Source organism: Nelumbo lutea, chromosome 3 (assembly GCF_056320005.1).
Source record: "Nelumbo lutea isolate HS-2025 chromosome 3, American lotus-T2T, whole genome shotgun sequence".
Classification (NCBI taxonomy): Eukaryota; Viridiplantae; Streptophyta; class Magnoliopsida; order Proteales; family Nelumbonaceae; genus Nelumbo; species Nelumbo lutea.
Window position 1 is genome coordinate 78,751,946 of NC_142686.1, and position 21,108 is coordinate 78,773,053.

At 36.6% G+C, this 21,108-nt stretch overlaps 1 protein-coding gene and 1 non-coding gene across 2 annotated transcripts; one reads left to right on the forward strand and one right to left on the reverse strand.

Annotated features, from left to right (window-relative positions):
• Positions 1-10,875: 10,875 nt before the first annotated feature.
• Positions 10,876-12,093, reverse strand: LOC148865905 (uncharacterized). The gene is made up of 2 exons (XM_088976401.1): positions 11,898-12,093; positions 10,876-11,783 (listed from the first exon to the last, which is right to left on the reverse strand). Exons 1-2 carry the CDS (start codon positions 12,091-12,093, stop codon positions 10,876-10,878), a joined length of 1,104 nt encoding a protein of 367 aa, XP_088832527.1.
• Positions 12,094-12,663: 570 nt separating this feature from the next.
• Positions 12,664-12,770, forward strand: LOC148865906 (small nucleolar RNA R71). Its single transcript, XR_016112113.1, has one exon. It is a non-coding gene; the product is annotated as a small nucleolar RNA R71 (small nucleolar RNA).
• The last annotated feature ends 8,338 nt before the right edge of the window (positions 12,771-21,108 follow it).

Here is a 21,108-nt window from a genome sequence, read left to right on the forward strand (position 1 = left end):
ACCTATTTCATTCTTACATCACATGGGAATTATATAATAATTTCTAACAAATGATTATATTATTTTAATAAGAAATTACATGCCTTGTATAACTTGAATACATCCATTGTTTTACCAAAAAATAAATAAATCCATTGTTTAAAATGTATTTCAAATGTCAAATTTCCCTTAATACATATTAAAGTCTACATAATCTTAATAAAAAGAGAAAAATTCTAAATATAGCAGAACTATCCATTATCTCCAACCATGCTTTAAGAGTCGTTCATTGCATAAAAATTTTCATTTTTATTTTACATTTTATGTTTGGTTGTTTTGAGTTCTAACAAGGAAAGAAATCTACAAAGAAAATTTCAAGCCATTGGACATCTGAGGAAGAAAAGTTGTTTCTCTTCAACTAAATATAAAATTGTTGTATACTTGTATGGATTGGTATGAGGATATGATCATGTCCACTAATATGTGTGCTGAAGCAAGCTAAGATGTAAATTTTGGCAATATTATTGAAGCAAGCTAAGATGTTAATGATGTTGAGCAGTTGGAGCAGTAAGGTGTCCCAATATTATTGAAGTGTTGAAAATTTTGGCAAAATGAATTGCAACTTAGGGGATGGATGCTTAACCAAAATAGTTCATACAAGGCAGCCTTAAAGACTAGAGTAGGGTATCCAATCTCAAGCCTAGATGCTGCAAGAAGATAAAAACATGAATGGAGTTTTTCCGTGGACATATGAGTTAGAACCTAAACCAAAGCACCCTACACAAATAACAAAATTAAGGGACTGCAAAGAGCTATTGTGTTAGGCCTAGAGTTTACTATTACATATGTAACTTGATAATAATCACAATACTTATAACCCAAGACTTCAGTTGTTAAAGAACCAAGTTGTAAAAGGTTAAATTGATGATGTTGGGAAGTTGGAGCTGTAAGGTGTCCCAATATTATTGAAGTGCTGAAAATTTTTGGCAAAATGAATCTTAGGGGATGGATGCTGTACCGAAATACTTCATAGAAGGCAGCCTTAAAGACTAGAGTGGGGTATCCAATCGGAAGCCTAAATGCTGCAAGAGAAAAACAAGAAGGGAGTTATGTCGTGGACATATGAGTTATCAAAACCTAAACTAAAGCATCCTATACAAATGGAAAAGTTAAGGCTCAGTCCAGAAAGAGTACAAATACAAATATGTATAATACAAATATATACGAAATAATATAAAATACAAGGTTTTGTACTCTACATAATTTGTATTTGTACTCCTTCCAAACTGAGCCTAAGAGACTGCTAAGAGATATTGTGTTAAGCCTAGGATTTACTATTCAATATGTAACTTGCTAATAATCACAATACTTATAAACCAAGACTTTAAAGAACCAAGATGTAAAAGGTTAAATTGATGATGTTGGGAAGTTGGAGTTGTACCCTAGAGGGGCAGATGCATTGTAAGTTTAACTTGAACCTAATATATGACTACTATAAAATCATGCATATTATCTTGGCTAAGCTCGAGCCACAATCAATGCTCATTGAGCCAAGTAAAATCATAGAACCCTAAAACACACAAGGTTATGCAAGATTTGAATACGAACACCACTAAATCCACATTAAAACCAATGAAACCTAACAAATAGAGACAAGAAAACAAGAGAAATAATAAAGAAAGAGGGTGGTGCCCCTGTTTTGCTAGAAGTAACAATAATCTCTAAGGTTCTACTCTTAACAAATAACTGATAAGCATACATAGAATGAGGGTAAATACCTATTCAGATAATGATAATGAAGAAGAAAAGTAATGCATCGATTGCACAAATTCAAACCAAACCAAAAGAGCACAAAAATTAAAATAAGAAAATGCTGAGAAGCTTACCCGATTGCTCTAAACACCAAAATCTGAAGTGGACAACAAAAATCAGAGGAACATGTGCAAAGATATAATATTGAGCAGACAACCAATTATTCGATTCGAGCAAAAAGCGAAGGTAAAATATTGAGTTTTTTTAAGGGGAATTAAAGCAGATGGTTGAACTTGGGAAAATCGAATCAAAGTGAAGAGGTGTTTTAGCAAGGAAATGGCCAAATGCAAAAGGTTGCATGCGAAGGAAAAAAATCTTGTAATTTTTGAATTCCAAGTGCTACAAGAAAGAAAGGTAAAATGGACTATGCCTTGGAAAGAGCGAAAAAGAGATTGAGCGATTCGGTTGAAAGGGGAAAAGGGGGGTTGCTAAAATCAGAGAGGAGGGAATTAAGTTTGCTAAAATTTTTCAAATGCGTGCTTGAATTCAAATGATAGGTCTCTCAACCATGGTTTTTGAAATGTTGTTGACTTATATGGTCGGACCGTTGGGCCCAAAAATCGTCCAAACAGTTAATTCTGTCAATGTTTTAAAAATCGGTCCGAAGGTTGTATGCATTGAGTGTGTAATTTGCAACCTGGTGATTAGGTCGAATGGATTGACGGTTGAACCGATTGAGTAACGGTTCAAATGATTTAATCAGCTGGGTCAACAATAGGTTGAAAACACTAGATTTTGTTTCACACTTAACCTACTCCTTGGCCAAAAACCATTGACTTAGTCAATAATCGGTTGACCCAAACAATCAAACCATTGACCCTTTCAACCCAAACAAATGATTTTTGGTCATTTTTTTTATTTTAATTATTTGTTTATTTTTTGTTTTTCTAAATTGTAGTAGGCCATCCATTTGAATCATACAATCAACTCATCAACCCAAAAATCAGTGGTTGAATCATTTGGTCTAGGAATTGATTAGGGTGTTAGTTTTGTTTTGACTCCAAATCGGAATTTTGCTCAAATCTGTTGAATTGGTTAGAGATCTATTGACTAGGGGTACAACTTAGATGGGCTCAACCCGAGACTAAACTAGCCCAACCCAAAATTTTACCCAGGCTAGGCTTGGATTTTTTGCCCTCGAGCTAGGCTTGGGCCTAAGAAATCAGGCTTTTTTATTTTTTGGGTCAGGCCCAGGCCTAGCACTTAGGTAGCCTCACCCAACTATACACATGTACATATATGTTAATTTTGCATACATATTTACACACACACATATACATATACATATACATATGCATACATACATACATACATATATATATATATATATATTTACATGAATAAATATATGTATAATTTACATAAATTTACACATTTGTATATATATACATTTGTATACATATTTACCTATTTACATATATATTTGCATAAATACTTATATATGTATAATTTTAGAGTGAATTCATTGACCAACCCAAGCCTGGCCCGGTCCCGAGCCCAACCCGATTGCATTAAATTACAGTGCAAGATGGGTTCGAGTTTGGAAAATCAGGCTTGACCTCAGGCTCCATCCGGGCTCGGGCCTTAAACCCAAATTTTAAGGTTGGGCCAGGGTGACCATAAACCTTGCCCAACCCACCCAACTTGCACCCCTACTATTGACTCAAGGAATCAAACCATTGACCTGTTTGACCTTGACAATGCTTTCGGGCCTTTGTATTTTATTTTTAATTTTTTTTCATTTTAAATTCTCATGATCTAGTCCTTTTGGCTCAAACAATCAAACCTTTGACAAAAGAATTGATGGCCAAAACTATTTTGATTTTGGGTTGGTCTTTAAAACCTTGGAAGATATAACATAAAATTACATATGTAAATATATGTACATATATGTACATATGTATGCATAATTTATAATATACATATATTTAAATATATGTGCTTCAAGCTGACTCCAAGGCATTCTTAAAGTATTAACCTAGGCCTAGGGGTGGATTCGAGCCAAGCTGAGTCGAATACTACTAGTCTCGAGATCGGCTCGAATAAAAAATTCATAAGCTCGAGCTCGATTTTGAGAAAAAATATTTTATAAAAATAAAAAATTATATATAAAAATATTTTTATTTGATATTTAAAAAATTAAGAATTATAATAATTAATAATTATAATATTTTTATTATATATATTATTTTCTATAATATTATATATATATATATATATATTTCGAGCCGGCTCGTGAGCCTCATGAGCCGAGCTCTAGTAGAATCGAGCTCGACTTGTTTAATAATCAAGCCAATGAATTGGGCTCGAGCTCGAGCTTGAGCTCAGTTGAAACCGAGCTGAGCTGAGCTTTTCACGAGCCGAGGCCGAGCTCAAATAGCTTTTGAAAAGCTTGGCTCATTGCCACCCCTACCTTGGCCAAGTCCTAAAATTTATGGCCCTAATGTGGGCCTCACCCAATTGCATAATAATATTCTAGTGTAACATATATTTTTATTATGTTTTAAATTTTTAATATAAAAATTAGGATTTGAGGCCAAAAGAAGTTGCTTTTAGCAAAATTAGTAAGGTAACTTTAGCACTTTGGAACACGTAGATAGAAAATGTTACCCAAAATAAAAACAAAAAAATCCCCCCAATAAGATAATCAAGTGCAAAAAATCAGTTGTTTACACATAACAGGACTGGTTCATTTCATTGGTTTCCATGTTGGAATGGGCAAGTGGATGATTATTAATAGTAATTTCTTAATTATTAATAGTAATTAATAATATATGATTATTACTGATTAGTGATTCATACATTAAATTATTTTTTAATCATTTTAGTAAATATTTACTAGCTTACCAACATTTTATCAAATTTTAATTTTTAATAGTTAATTGATTTTTAATATATATTTATTATTTCTTAATTCGACCTCTAGGCCGGTTTTTAAAACATTGGAAATTAGTGTTAGCTAAAAAGTAAAAGAAAAATTAAAGAGTCAAGAGCTCAGTCCACTAAATGTTGAGTTCCTATTGGTAGTTGTACATTTCTCTTTGCAATGGTTTTGGTTCGGCATTATAATTCCATATTTGTCCTTGATATGGTCTCCAGATCAATTATTAGATAATGACGTATTAATTTGTTAAATAAATACTTAATTATTAATTCATTAATAGTATTTATTTATTTATTTATTTATATTTCATATGTGTTACTTTATTAATAATTTATTTATGAAATCAAATAATTTAGCTTATTTTTTTATTATTTTCACTAATAGTTAACTATTATTAATTATCAATGGTTATCATATTTAATTTATTATTATTTAGTTATTTATCATTTCTATTAATTATTAACTTATTTAAAAAATTAAATTAAAGTTTTTTGATTATTTTTAACCAATTAAATAATAGTTAATATTTATTCATTTATAGTTTAGAAATTAGTATCTTTTTTTTATGTACTTATGAAATTAGTAATAATTTATTTGCTAGTTTAAGTGTTATTAAATACCAATCATTAATTTATTATTATTATTCATCATTAATAAAGAACTAATAATTTGTTAATTGTTAATATAGGATTATTATTTATTAGTGTTTCATACTTTACATTATTTTTTAATTATTTTAGTAAATAATTACTAGTTTACCAACTTTTTATCAATTCTTAATTTTTAATAGTTAATTGATTTTTAATATATTTATTATTTCTTAATTCAGCCTCCAAGTTGGTTTTAAAACATTGGAAATTAGTGTCGACCTAAAAAATAAAAGAAAAATTAAAGAGTCAAGAGTTCACTCCACTCACGAAAACTCAATTGATCTCAAATTCAATTCCGTAATTATCTTATTAAAATAGCCAACTGATGTGAGTTTCAGTTATGGGTTGGCGATTTCCCTATTGTCATGAACAGTCTCTTTCGAGCACATGCCAATCTATCTATCATGTAATAACCCCTATATCTCTATCAAGGGTTTAATTAATGTAGATGCATTAATGACAAGAAAATCGAATGACATCAGCTCTTGCTGAATGAATGCCAAATGAATCATTTAAATTATCTCTAAGGTACATTCAATTCGTTCCCTTGATCAATTAGTTTGATTACCTAAACCCTTTCTCAACCCTAGATGAACATGGATTTCCGAAATTCTTGAATTAAAGAGAAGACAACGTAAAATTCCTTGCGTTGAAGTCCCGATCTTCTCTCAAATTCTCCTTCGAAAGCCTAGTAGTCCTTCTCCCAGTGCTTCTCCTTTGGTTCTTGTCAAAAGAAATCAAGAGCCCCCTTTTCTTCCTTCCCTTCGCTTTTATACTCTTTCTTGTAGCTTTAGAGTCCTACTCTTACTCGAACTCTACTAATTTAGTCGCCCAGTGGAGCCTCCCAGATAGCATACGGTTGTGTCTTTTTTTTTTCTACTCAGGTCGAAGTGCTTCCTTGATAAGATATGGCCATGTCTTCATGCTCCATCACCCCAAAACTATTCTAAACTCCTATTTTCCTAAAATTAAGCTCATTTAGGGTAAGAACCATTAAAATGTATCCATAAAAGCCATATATGAGGCCATAAAAAGTGTATAGAATACACACACATAAAATACCCCCACACTTAAGCTTTTGCTTGTCATCGCAAAGATAATAATCATAAACTGATCATTCCCCCCAATTTAATCCTATCCATTACATGAATTCTGGGATGAGAATGCATTAAGTAATTGGAAATCATACATAAATATTCTAATTCATTCCCATGACAAGCCACTCTCACCATATACACAATAACGGAGGAAGAGAAGAACATGAGATTCTTCATGCTCCAGCACTCAATTCCATTCAATATATAATAGCTCCTTGACTTTCATGAATAACCATCACATCGAGCTTGATCTTAACTCTTGTCAATGCACTAACTTGAATATCCAACTATATTTTTGTTCCCTTGAACCTCAGCTGTCACCGTGAATTTTTTTTTTTTTTTGAATGTGAGTGCATTTTATGCCCCATCTCACAAGGGTCACATGCCAGAGGTAGATAGAACATTACTCATATTCCAAGTTGCTAATTTTACTATTCAACTTGAAACAACGGAATTGGGGCTGAACTCATATCATGAACCGCTAGTTTTACTATTCAATTCATGACAGCGGAGTAGTTCGGACTTTGTCTAGGGGCAATTTTTCTTCCTTATTTTCAGCTACTAAACATTTTTTATGCATTGACAACTCTGGATGTTCACCAACTGCTCGAGTTCCCAATAAAACCTCAATCAAGTACAACTATACACATGAATAGAATTAATGTTGGCCATGATGAAAATCATATTCAACTTCCTAATCCTCATGTATTATGATAAAATTGAATAAGTCATGAAAACAAATCATAACATTTATGAGTATTTTTCCTTCAAACTTCGTCAGATTCTCTCTCATGAATTCACTTCATAGACAACAATTAATTCTAAGGAACTTACCAGTTTATGTGGTCTATCAATGCTTCCAAACATGCATGCAAGTGCATAATTATATCCTCCCTCACACTTATTATAAACATTGTCCTCAATGTTCATGTTAATAATGCACAAAGACAGTATATGGGCAATGTAGAAAGAAGGAACTCAAGAATCTGGAGGAAGGGAATGGAGGGATCTTCCCTGAACAGCTTTTGGAGATCTGAAGTGGGCTCTTTCATCATGTACCACCTAGCTGCTAAGAACCAAAAAGAAACTAGGAGTAGAGAGTTAAAAACAAACTAGTACGGAAGAAGAATAACAGAAAAACAAATGAGACACGATTTAGACCAACAGGAGGGTGAAGATAAAGCACATAAATCCCCACAACACTCGGAATGTCCACTCCTGCAGTGGGTTATGTTTGGCTTGGGCTGGGAAGGGGATCAAACGATTTGTGTTGCCCAGTTTCAGAGAGAAGAAGAAGCTTAGACGGTTTTGAGGTTTAACCGGATTCTCCCCTCTTCGAATTTAGATTGCCATATTTTTCATGGACACGGCTATGTCCTGAGGCCAGTCTTTCCCTCTGTTGTTTTTTTTTTTTAACTAAATAGAATAAAATTTGACCTAGTATTAAAGTTTAGAAATCTCTACCTAAAAATGAACATCCTTGTAAAAAAAACAAAAAGGGAGTAATCAATGAAAGTAGAAAACAGAAATCATAAAAAAAAAATTTAATAATATTGAAGAAGATAGAAAGAGACTAAAAATAGAAACTATATATCGACATTGGGTTGACTCCTAATAAGCACTTGTTTTCTGTCTAAAGTTCGACATCCCGATGTGATCAATGATCATCTAGGTATATAGTTGATGGGGTAGGCAATGCTCCACCCACTATATATGGTTTGAGGCACTGATCGTTGACTTTAAACGTGCCTTGTTCTGGGTGTGTTACCTCTATAGCTCCATGAGGAAAGATTTGTGATATGGTGAAAGGTCTGGACCACCTTGATTTCAGCTTACCTGGGAACAAACGAAGGTGTGAATTATATAAAAGTACTTGCTGACCTACTTGAAAGTCACGCCTCAATAGATTCTTGTCATGCCATTGTTTGGTTCGTTCCTTATATATCTTGGCATTCTCATAAGCTACAAGTTTGAATTCACCCATCTCATTGAGTTGCATCCCCCGTGTTTCACCTGTGGCCTGCAAATCAAAATTCAATAACTTCATGGACCAATATGCTTTATGCTCAAGTTCAATGGGTAGATGGCATGGTTTGCCAAAAACCAACCTATATGGGGACATGCCAATAGGTGTTTCGCATGCAGTTCTATATGCCCATAATGTATTATCTAACTTAACAGACCAGTCTTTTCTTGAGGAGTCTACCGTTTTCTCCAAAATTCTTTTTAATTCCCTATTAGCTAATTTGACTTGGCCACTGGTTTGAGGGGGATATGGGGTTGCTAATTTATGCGTGACACCATATTTTTGCATCAAACGCTCAAATTGGTTGTTACAAAAATGAGTCCCCCTATCATTAATTATAGCGCGTGGTGTGCCAAATCAAGTGAATAGCTTTTTAAGGAATTTGACTACTCTCCTAGAATCATTTGTGGGTAAGGACATAGCTTCCACCCATTTGGACACATAGTCAACAGCAATTATGATGTATTTATTTCCAAAAGAATTTGGGAAAGGTCCCATGAAGTCAATACCCAATACATCAAAGATTTCACATATCAATATGTTAGTAAGAAGCATTTCGTTGTGTCAAGAGATGTTACCTATCCTTTGGCATTGGTCACAGTGGACACATACCTATGGGAATCCTTGGATAAAGTGGGCCAATAGAAACCTGATTGTAGCACTTTGGCTGTTGTGTGGTTGGCTCCAAAATAGCCTCCTGCTTCTCGGTCATGGCAATATCTGAGCATAGGCTCCATCTCTTCGTCAGGAACACATCTCCGAATGATCTGATCTGCACAAATCTTATACAAAAAGGGGTCCTCCCACAAATAGTGTTTCACATCAAAGAAGAATTTCTTTTTTTGCTAATATGAGAGATTATGAGGAAGGACTTTTCCAGTGAGAAAGTTGGCAAAATCAGCATACCAAGGAGATGTATCTACCTGAATTGAATAGAGCTGCTCATCAGGAAATTCATCTCGAATAGCGCTCATGGTCTTCCCTCCCAAATTTGAATCCTCTAACCGGGAGAGATGGTCTACGGCAAGGTTCTTGGCGCCCTTTTTATCATGGATTGACATCGAACTCTTGAAGCAACAAGATCCACCTGATCAGCCTTGGCTTTGCATCCTTTTTTGCAAGTAAATGCCTAAGCGCTGAGTGATCTGTATACACAATAACATTGGATAAGATTAGATAAGAGCAAAATTTATCAAAAGCAAAAATTACCGCTAGCAGATCCTTTTCCGTCATGGTGTAATTCTATTGAGCTTCATTCAAGGTCCTGCTAGCATAGTAAATGGGCTGAAAATTTCTGTTCACTCTTTGTCCTAAAACAATTCCAACTGCTGAATCACTCACATTGCACATCAACTCAAAGGGGAGTGTCCAATCTGGTGCTACTATGATCGATGCATGAGTCTACTTGTCTTTCAAGATATTGTATGCTTCTAAGCATTCTTTCATAAAATCGAAAGGTACATCTTTTTGTAATAGATTGGACAAAGGCTTAGCTATCTTGGAGAAATCCTTAATGAATCTTCTATAGAATCCTGCATGCCCCAAGATGCTTCTTACAGACCGGATAGATGTTGGTGGTGGTAATTTCTCAATTATCTCCACCTTAGCTCTATCAACCTCGATCCCTTTTTGTGAGACTTTGTGTCCAAGTACAATACCTTCTTGCACCATGAAATTACATTTTTCCAAATTTAGCACTAGATGAGTTTCCTTGCAATGCTTGAGTACTTTTTCCAAGTTATGTAGGCATGCATTGAAGGAAGAACCAAAAATTGAAAAATCATCCATGAAAATCTCCATACACTTCTCCACCATACCGAAAAATATAGCCATCATACACCTCTGAAATGTTGTTGGAGCATTACATAGTCCAAACGGCATCCTCCTGTAAGCAAAGTTGCCATAAGGACAAGTGAAGGTGGTTTTCTCCTAATCTTCGGGTGAAATCAGAATTTGATTGTAGCCCGAGTACCCATCTAGAAAATAGTAGAACTCATGACCAGCTAGTCTTTCTAACATCTGATCAATGAAAGGTAGAGGGAAGTGATCCTTGCGTGTGGCATCATTCAGTTTTCTGTAATCGATGCACACTCGCCATCTGGTAACCGTCCTAGTCAGTATGAGCTCATTCTTCTCATTAGGCACTATAGTCATGCCTCCTTTCTTTGGTAGTACTTGGACAAGGCTTACCCATGAGCTATCTAAGATTGGGTAAATAATGCTTGCATCTAGTAGTTTGATGACCTCTGCCTTCACCACATCTTTCATGTTCGGATTCAGACATCTTTGGGGCTGAACCGTGGGCTTGCATCCATCCTCCATCAGAATCTTATGAGTGCATATGGATGGATTGATGCCCTTGATGTCTGCTATCTTCCAAGCTAGAGCTGTCTTGTGTTCCCATAGCACCCGTACCAGTTTTTCCTTCTACAAGGGAGTCAAGGCTGATGAGATGATCACTGGTAGAGATGAAGGTGTTTCTAAAAAGGCATACTCTAGATGTGGTGGAAGTTGTTTCAGCTCAAGGGTGGGTGCCTCTTCAATTGACGACTTGCTTTTTGGCATTGAAGGTCTGTCCAAGCTCTCCAGCTTGATGAACCTCTTTCCTTGATACTGAGGATTCACATTTAAGTATGCTAGCAGGCTCCAGATTTCTTCATTGTCTTCAATTGTTGCTTCCCTTTCTTGTATGCATAACTCAAGAGGATCGGCTGATCTATTAACCTGAAAGTATCCACCAACAACATAGTCAATAACATCTATCATATAACATGAATCATCACTAGATGGTGCATGTCTCATAGAATCAGACATCTTAAAAATTACTTCTTCATCTTGAATTCTAAGGATTAATTGTCCTTGTTGGACATCTATCATTGCCTTTCCTGTAACTGGGAAGGGTCGCCCTAGAATAAGTGGGACCTCAATGTCCTCTTCCATATCTAATACTATGAAATCCATGGGAAAAATAAATTTATCAATCTTAACAAGAACATCTTCTATAATTCCCCTATGATGCCTGATAGACCTATCAGCTAATTGCAATGCAACTCTAGTAGGTTGGGGTTCACCTAGCCCTAATTTCTTAAAAACATAATAGGGCATCAAATTTATACTAGATCCTAAATCACACAATGCCTTATTGATCCTTAGACTACCTATAGTGCAAGGAATAGTAAAACCCCCTGGATCTTTTAGTTTATGAGGCAGCTTGTTGAGAAGGATTTGTGAGTATTCTTCATTCAATGCAACTGTAGCCACTTCTCTCAATTTCCTTTTGTTCGCCAAGATTTCCTTAAGGAACTTTGCATAATGTGGCATTTGGGATAAAGCATCTGCAAAAGGAATGATAATATGTAAACTTTTGAAAATTTCAAGAAACTTACCAAAGTCCTTTTCCATTTTGTGTTTCTTAAGCCTATTGGGAAATGGTACTTGTGGCTTTTAACTTTTCTCCTCCCTTGAATCCGACTGCTCTTCCTCCTTTTCAGTTTCTAGAGTTGTATCCTTCTTACCTCCTTCTTGTGTTTTCTTTTCCACCTCCTTCAACTCCTTACCATTTCTCAAGGTAATAGCTTGCACTTGCTCCCTTGGATTCGCCTCTGTACTACTAGGCAAAGCACCTTGGACTCTAGCGGATATCATTTGCGCCAATTGCTCCAATTGAGTCTCTAAATTATTAATCGATGCCTCTTGATTCTGAAATCTCGTTTCTGCACTTGATATGAATTTAGTCAGCAGCTCCTCTAAATTGGATTTCTTTTCCGGCTGAGCAAAATTTTGTAGGTTTCACCACATTTTGATTTGACCATGAAAGATTAGGGTGATTCCACCATCCAGGGTTGAAGGTACGAGGGTAGGAGTTACCTTGCTATCTTTGAAGATTCCCTATGAAATCCACTTGCTTAGGGGATTGCATGAATTGATTTTCAACTTGGCATTCAGTACTAACATGACCTCCCCCCACACCATTCACAGGCTACTACTTGAACTTGCATGGTTGTAAGCTGTATGTCATCAATCTTCTTGCTAAGAGCTCCAATTTGTGTAGATAATGTTGTATAAGTGTCTACGTTGTGAATGTCGACTTGCTTCTTAACTTGGGCCCTCTCAGAATGCCACTGATAGTTATTTGTAGCCATCTCTTCAATAAGTGCATGAGCAACTTCCGGTGTCAGTCCATTGTAGAATGTCTGAACCTGGAGCCAAACAGGAAGTCCATGATGAGGGACCTTCCTCAATAGTTCCTTGTAGTGCTCCCATGACTCATATAATGATTCCCCATCCTGCTGAGTGAAAGTTGTGATGTCATTCCTTATCTTTGCAGTCTTGGATAGAGGAAAAAACTCGAATAGGAAGTGGCTAGCCATTTCATCCCAAGTTGAGATCGACCCAGTTGGTAGAGAGTTGAGCCAAGTCTTAGCCTTGTCCTTCAAAGAAAAAGGAAACAATCTGAGTCTCACAACATCATCACTAACTCTGTTGTGTTTGAATGTGTCAGATATCTCCAAGAAGTTAGCAATGTGAGTGTTGGGATCCTCATTAGCCAATCCACAAAATTGAACCATGTTTTGAACCATCTGGACGATTGCCGATTTGATTTCAAAGTTGTTGGCAGCTATAGTCAGTCTTGCTATGCTCGAGGCTGCACCAGTGAGGGTTGTCTTGGCATAGTCCATCATAGTCCTTTGCTTGGCCATCTTTGTTCTTTCAGCTTTCCCTTGCTTCAAGGCTCTAAGACGATGGTGAAGAGTTTGATCAATCTCCGGATCGTAGATGATGCTCTCCTTCCCACTGCTGCATGTCATATACTGAACAAGTCAAAGTCATAAAGATACTATAACACACAACATAGATATATTATACGAAGTCAGATTAACAACAGTAGATGATTCCTAATATTGTTATGATAATCCCCGGCACCAGTGCCAAAAACTTGATGCGCTTAAAACTACACTAGCAAGTGCACTAGTCACTCAAGTAATATACTGATGAGTAATTTAAGTATCGGTCCCACGAGGATTAATCCAACAACACTAGTACTTAACCTACCTTATGTTATCTAATAATCTGAAGATTAATTAATTAATTCCTAATTAGCTAACTATCCTGATTGCTCTTGAATTGAATCACCCTAACTAAATAGAGAAAGCACTTACAAAAACTCAATTTATCTCAAATTCAATTCCGTAACTATCTTATTAAAATATCCAACTGATGTGAATTTCAGTTATGGGTTGGCGATTTCCCTATTGTCATGAACAGTCTCTTACGAGCACATGCCAATCTATCTATCATGTAATAACCCCTATATCTCTATCAAGGGTTTAATTAATGTAGATGCATTAGTGACAAGAAAATTGAATGACATCAGCTCTTGTTGAATGAATGCCAAACGAATCATGTAAATTATCTCTAAGGTACATTTAATTCATTCCCTTGATCAGTTAGTCCGATTACCTAAACCCTTTCTCAAGCAATCTAAGTAATCTCATGAAATAAGAGCAAATTGGCCAAAATTACTCTTAATATTAAAAACCCTAATCAAGGAATCCCAATAACTGAATAACCATCAAGCGAATTAAATTAAAAGGGTAATTACATAACTGAAATAAAATCAATCATAATCTTCATTGAAGAAAGAATGAAAACTACACAAAAGAAAAACCTAGCTGAACATGGATTTCTGAAATCCTTGAATTAAAGAAGAAGACAACCTAAAATTCCTTGCGTTGAAGTCCCGATCTTCTCTCCAATTCTCCTTCAAAAGCCTAGTTGTCCTTCTCCCAGCGCTTCTCCTTTGGTTCTTGTCAATAGAAATCGAGAACCCCCTTTTCTTCCTTCCCTTTGCTTTTATACTCTTTCTTGTAGCTTTAAAGTCCTACTCTTACTTGAACTCTACTAATTTAGTCGCCCAGTGGAGCCTACCAGATAGCATACGACTGTATCTTTCCTTTTTCTAATCAGGCCGAAGTGCTTCCTTGATAAGATATGGCCATGTCTTCATGCTCTATCACCCCAAAACTGTTCCAAACTCCTGTTTTCCTAAAATTAAGCTCATTTAGGGTAAGAACCATTAAAATGTATCAATAAAAGCCATATATGAGGCAATAAAAGTGTGTAGAATACACACACATCAGTGTTCCCGGACCCACATACAACTTATAAAGTATTATGGAGGAAAAAATTTGGAAGCCTAAGGAAATGAATTGTAGACCTTTGGCACCAATGTCTCAAAGCTTCTAAAAGGTTAAGAGTGGTCAATATAGACTACCCTTCACATTAGAGATTGATGTCACCTAGTAGTCGACTACCTATGATAGTCGAGGCCAATGTTATTGGACATTGTTTGGTAGTTGACTATATAAAATCAAACATACACAATCGATTTTTGGTTGATAGAAGTCCAACTGATTGTAAGGCTTGTTAAAATTTTTCTAACCCCACTCGGGAACCTATTTTTTGGTAATTTTGAAATATGAAATTTCAAGATCGATCTTACATTGAACCGGACCATATTTAAAACCAAAATAAAATATGATTATACCTGTTACAAAGACCACAATAGGCAGCCACTACTGGAAAATTTATCTATTGAGGCAGTCATAACTACCTGTAAAAGTCCACAAAGCACCTCTAAAACAAATAGATGGCAACCAAGTGACTACCTCTAGAAGCCCTACCTTTATATGTTTAGAGGCACATGATTGAGAATTTGAGGCGGGTAGAAAAAATGCATCAAAAATGGTTTTTAGAGGCACATGCAACTACCTCTATTGCACTAGCACTAAAAGCCCTTTATAGAGGCAAGTAAGAATGCCTCTAAAAGTCCACTTTAGAGGTGGATTTAACTACCTCCAATTCATTTTGAGGCAACTTTTATGTGCCTCTAAAAGTAATATGATCAAATACCTATTTAATTTTTGGAGGCACTTTTGGCCACCTCTAAAGATATGTTATTTAAAAAAAAATATTTTTCATTATACAAAAAACTTGTAATAACCTATATCGTTATACAAAAAACTTGTAATAACCTATATTTAACATTGAAACAAAATATGTATGAAATATATCTAAACAACTTCATCCAAAGTATACAACTGAACCATAGGTTATGAATATTGTTCCATGATAATTAAACAAAAACAATCATAGAATACACCACTTGAGTTTCATATTCTTTCTAATAACAAAAAGAAACAAAAAAAAACCACCATATTCAACCCTCATTGTCTTTCTTTCTTGAAAACTTAAAAACAAGATAAAATCCAAAACAAAGTCCAACTTATAAAGACAAAAATGCTCCTTTTAGCCCTCATCCAATCTCCCTTCCTCTATAACCTATAAAGAAAAGAAACACAAAAAGAAAGAAAAATAAATGAAATCTGCATAATAAAGAGGATTCTCACACTGCCTTAGAAAACATTCAAAACAAAAACTACATATCTTGAACAAAAAATAAGGTACACCATAACCATGCAGCTGAATCATTGACTTCATGCGTCAAATCAAATCCGTTTATTCAAGGCACAAGGTGAACCCAACGAAATAGATCAAATAGGATGCAAAGAATTTAGTGGCCTACCGAATGAAGACCTTGGAGTGACCAAGTGAAGGTGCACTCATCCAGTTTAGCCACATACATACCTTGATTAGGGCTTTTCTCATATGAGTGGCAATTACTTTGAAGTTTGAATGGTTTCCTTTTTATTAATTTTTACAAAGCTTTTCTTACCTTGGTCCAATTCAACAATTTAACAATTGAGGAGAATACTTTAACTATTACATTAATTCTCACAAAATTTGTTTCTTTTGTCCCCAAAACCATCCAATCCACCACCTAATTGAACCACCAGCCTGATTTTTGTTTTTTGTATTACATGCTACACATAACAAGAGAATTGGAGGTGCGGCAAAGTAGGGTGCACGTAAGACCCACTGGTCATACATTACAAGAAAAATGACTTTTACTTTTGGTCCCTAAAACTGTTGCTAGAGACTTTACCAGTAGTTGAAAAACTGCCGCTAAACTGCTAAAAATACTTTTAGCGGCAATCACAACTGCCGCTAATACTGAATCGACTGCCACTATAAATTTGGCACACTTTGTTTTTTAGCGGCAGTCGTGGACTTCTTTAGCGCCACTATAAATTTGGCACGCTTTGTTTTTCATATAATTCATAATTTCTTTTTAAATTATTCCTTTTTTGCTTCAAATAACCTATTTTCTAATAAAAATTTCCCATTCTTGTTTCAAAATGAGGTTATTAACAAGCACTCGCAACCTATTAGAATGCATTACCCAACCTGAGTGGTTAGAAACTTATTCCTTTGTGTGGCATTTCTTCCTTTCTATTAATTATATTAATATTTAAAAATTAATAGAACTTTGAAAAAAATAAAGTATACCATAGAACTAATCGTGGAGGATTTAAGACTGAATTGCCAAGCTCATCTAAATGCATTTATTTATTTGTTACTCGTTAGTTTGAACTTTTTGTTAGACAGTTTTGTATGCCCTTACCTCCAATCAGTTTGATGTACTTATGACATTTATTGTAAATGAATAAAGTACATATTTTATTCATGTTCCTGTGGTGTGTTTCTGTAATACCCTTAAACCGGACACTTTTGAGACTTGTGTTGGTTTAGAACGTTCACAGCCAGTGGGTCGGTGTGGGGAGACCTATCCTGAGAAAGTTGACACTGATGTGCCGCCAAGTCAGTTGGGGTGGCCTATCTCTGCCACCAGGGTGAGACCCGAGGTACATGCAGTGTAGGATTAATTGAATCTTTGAACCGGACCAGATTTTCAGTATTGCCCTGGACCTTGGAGATTGATGGGCAAAACTGGAAAGTTACACTTGACCCCTAGACTTGATTATGATACTACACTAGGTGTCGGATTGGGCTACCAGGGTGAGATCCAAAGCACATGCAGTGTGGGATTACTTGAATCTTTGAACCAGACCAGATTTCCAGTATTGCCCTGGACTTTGGTGATTGATGGGAAAAACTGGAAAGTTACACCTGACCCCTAGACTTGATTATGATACTACACTAGGTGTCGGATTGGGCTGTCTTTGATATGCCAATCAGTGAGATCCTTAGCAGGGGTCAAAACCTGGGTATGTTGGGATAGTCTGAGTGGGTGATCATAGTGACAGGATCAGCCCCTTTGTCAGACAAAGGTAATGATCGGGGATGCACTCTCTCTGATGGAAGCCAAGACTACCGGAAATCGATTTCAATTGTTGAGATTTGTTTTGCAAAATATATTTTATATGAGATATAAAAGCATATATTATGGTTTCTAAGCGTTTGCAAAAGGTTTTAATTCCCGGGATCAATGTGAGTAGAGAGTGCAACATTGTTCCTTCCAGCCGAGGAAGAGGTCCTCTCTTGTCGGACAATGTTTGATCATTATGGGCTGAGAGGTTAGGTGTAAGGCCATTGAGGGTAATACCTGATGGGCTAATCTTGCATCTGCCCACTGTCCCTGGGTGTTACAAGGTGGCTTGGCCCAGGGACCACTTAGGGTAAGTGTTGGGCCCATAGAGCCCATGTGATGGGTTTCAGGGGGTGCATTATCCATAACAGTGTATTTGGCCAAGCCTTGTAACAAAGGCTGGGCTGAACCCATGTGGCTAATGTGTAGATCAATGTTTGGGTCCCACGCGATACAAGGAAGCCCAACTAGGTAGTAGTTTGGAAAGCTAAGTGAGCACATAACCAGATTGAGCCTAAAGCCAATTTCGAACATGGCTGATTTGATAAGTTAAATAAGGGGCAAATTCTGATATTAGATTAGCAGATAGGATTGGGTCTCAACCCTATCCATTCAAAGAGTCCGGATCTGAATGTGATTCAGATCTGGAAACCTCCTAATTGGATTAGGAGAGAGTTGATCTAATCTGCAGATAAGATAAGGGTTTACTTTTATCACTTAAAGGGGAATTCTGATCCAAATATGATTTGGATCAGCAACTCCTAATGGGATTAGGAGCTGATCCCTTTAAGCTTATAAAAGGAGGAGGGGGCGGTAGCCTTTAGAAGACATTCATATTCACAAACTCTTTAGAGCTGAAATCACAAAAGAGAGAATTCAGCATCAATGCGCTAAATTCTTTCTTGCTGCCACCTTCCTGTCGCCACCATATCTACCAGTTCGATCTCCTCTTGTCAGTAGGAGTGATCAAGATTGGATCTTGATATCAGTCATTTGTGAAATGGCTGATTGGAAGTAGTGCTCACGTTCCATCCAGCTGATTCTTGTGAAGGATCTGGTTCTTTTGAAAAACACTACTAATTCTGCTCCATCCTGCACTGCACCATCTTCAGTGGGAGCAATTTTTGGTTCCTTCCTTGGGCATGAACACCTCCATTGGGAGATACTATTTCTCTGTATTAGGTATATCTCTCTCCTACTACTTTTGTTCAGATCTGGTTTGGTTCTTGGTTCAAGATTGATCATTGAAAAACATGATTTTTCTAAAATAGGGAATACGATTCCCTGTAGGATGGTGAGAAATTTTTTTTTGAAATTCTCCCATTCTTTTCTGCAAGTTCTGGGCATCCATACGATGGATATCTCATCCCTTCAGTGGTATCAGAGCCATGGTTCAAGTCTTGAACTGAATTGGTGTTAGACAGTTTTGTATGCCCTTAGCTTCAATCAAGATGATGTACTTTATGAGTTTATTGTAAATGAATAGAAGTGCATATTTGATTCATGTTCCCTTGTTATGTTTTTGTGTAACCCTTAAACTAGACACTTAATGAGACTCGTGTTAGTTTAGAATGTTCACAGCCAGTGGGTTGGTCTGGGGAGACCTATCCTGACAAGGCTGATACTGTGGTGCCACCAAGTTGGTTGGGGTGGCCTGCCTCAGCTGCCAGGGTGAGACCCTAGGCACATACAGTGTAGGAATAATTGAATCTTTGAACTGGACCAGATTTCCAGTATTGTCCTGGACCTTGGAGATTGATGGGCAAAACTGGAAAGTTACACCCGACCCCTAGAATCGATTATGATACTGCACTAGGTGTCGGATTGGGCTGTCTTTGATGTGCCATTCAGTGAGATCCTTAGCGGGGGTCAAAACCTAGGTATGTTGGGATAGTCTGAGAATTCATCTAAGTGGGTGATCATAGTGACAGGATCAGCCCCTTTGTCGGACAAAGGTAATGATCGGGGATGCACTCTCACTGATGGAAACCAAGACTGCCGACAACCGATTTCAATCGTTGAGATTTGTTTTGCAAAATATATTTTATATGAGATATAAAAGTATATATATTATGGTTTTGAAAAGGTTTGCAAAAGGTTTCAATTCTCAGGATCCATATAAGAGAGAGTGCAACACTATTCCTTGTAGCCGAGGGAGAGGTCCTCCCTTGTCGGGCAGTGTTTGATCATTATGGGCTGAGAGGTTTAGTGTAAGACTATTGAGGATAATACCTGATGGGCTAAACTTGCATCTGCCCGCAGTCCCTGGGTGTTACAAGGTGGCTTGGCCCAGGGACCACTTAGGGTAAGTGTTGGGCCCATAGAGACCATGAGATGGTTTTCAGGGGGTACACTGTCCATAACAGTGTATTCGGCCAGGCCTTGTAACAAAGGCTAGGCTGAACCCATGTGGCTGATGTGTAGATCAATGTTTTGGTCCCACGCCATACAAGGAAGTCCAACTGGGCGGCAGTTTGGAAGGTTAAATGAATACATAACCTTAAATGGGCCTTAAGCCCATTTCAAACTAAGCTAATTTGATTAGTCACTTAAAGGGGCAAATTCTGAGATGGATCAGCTGATAGGATTGGGCCCAGACCCTATCCACTTAGAGAGTCCAAGATCTAAATAAGATTTAGATCTGGAAGCCTCCTAATTAGATTAGGAGATGGCTGATCTAATCTGCAGATAAGATAAGGGTTATCCCTTATCACTTAAAGGGACTTCTAATCCAAATATGATTTGGGTTAGCAACTCCTAATGGGATTAGGAGCTGATCCCTTTGAGATTATAAAAGGAGGGGCGGCAGCCTTTAGACATGCAACCAACACACTCTTGTCTTCAGAGCTGAAATCACAAGAAAAGAGAATTCTGCACTCTCTTGCCACCTCTTTCCTATAGCCGCCGCCTCTAGCAGTTCGATCTCCAGTTCTTGGGAGAAATCAAGGATTTGATGTTGATACCAATCTTTTGGAGAAAATATTGGTTGGAGTTGTATTCACAAGCCATCCAGTTGATTCTTGCGAAGGGTCAAGTTCTTTTAGAAGAACACTGCTGATTCTGCTCCACCCTACACTACGCCATCTTCAGTGGGAGCAGATTTTGGATCCTTCCTTGGGCGTGAACACCTCCATTGGGAGATACTACTTCTCCATATCAGGTATAATCCCTCCCTACTCCTTTTGGTTCAGATCTGGTTCAGTTTATGGTTCAAGAATGATCCTTGAAAATATGATTTTCTAAATAGGGAATTCAATTCCCAGTTGAAGGGAGAGAAAAATTTTTGAAATTTGCCCCCTTATTCCGCAATATTTGGGCATCCATGTGATGGATATCCTATCCCTTCAATTGGATCAAATCTGAACCTGCGCAAATGGACAGAAGGTGTTCTACCCGATTTGTGCAGATATAAGGTTTTTCTGGAAATTTTG

Excerpts from the sequence above, each read along its gene's own strand:
- LOC148865905 (XM_088976401.1), bottom strand. The coding sequence starts at position 12,093 with ATGATATCCGCTAGAGTCCAAGGTGCTTTGCCTAGTAGTACAGAGGCG. Across the intron at positions 11,784-11,897 it reads GGATTCAAGGGAGGAGAAAA|ATGCTTTATCCCAAATGCCA; the intron begins GTTAAAAGCCAC and ends TTCCTTTTGCAG.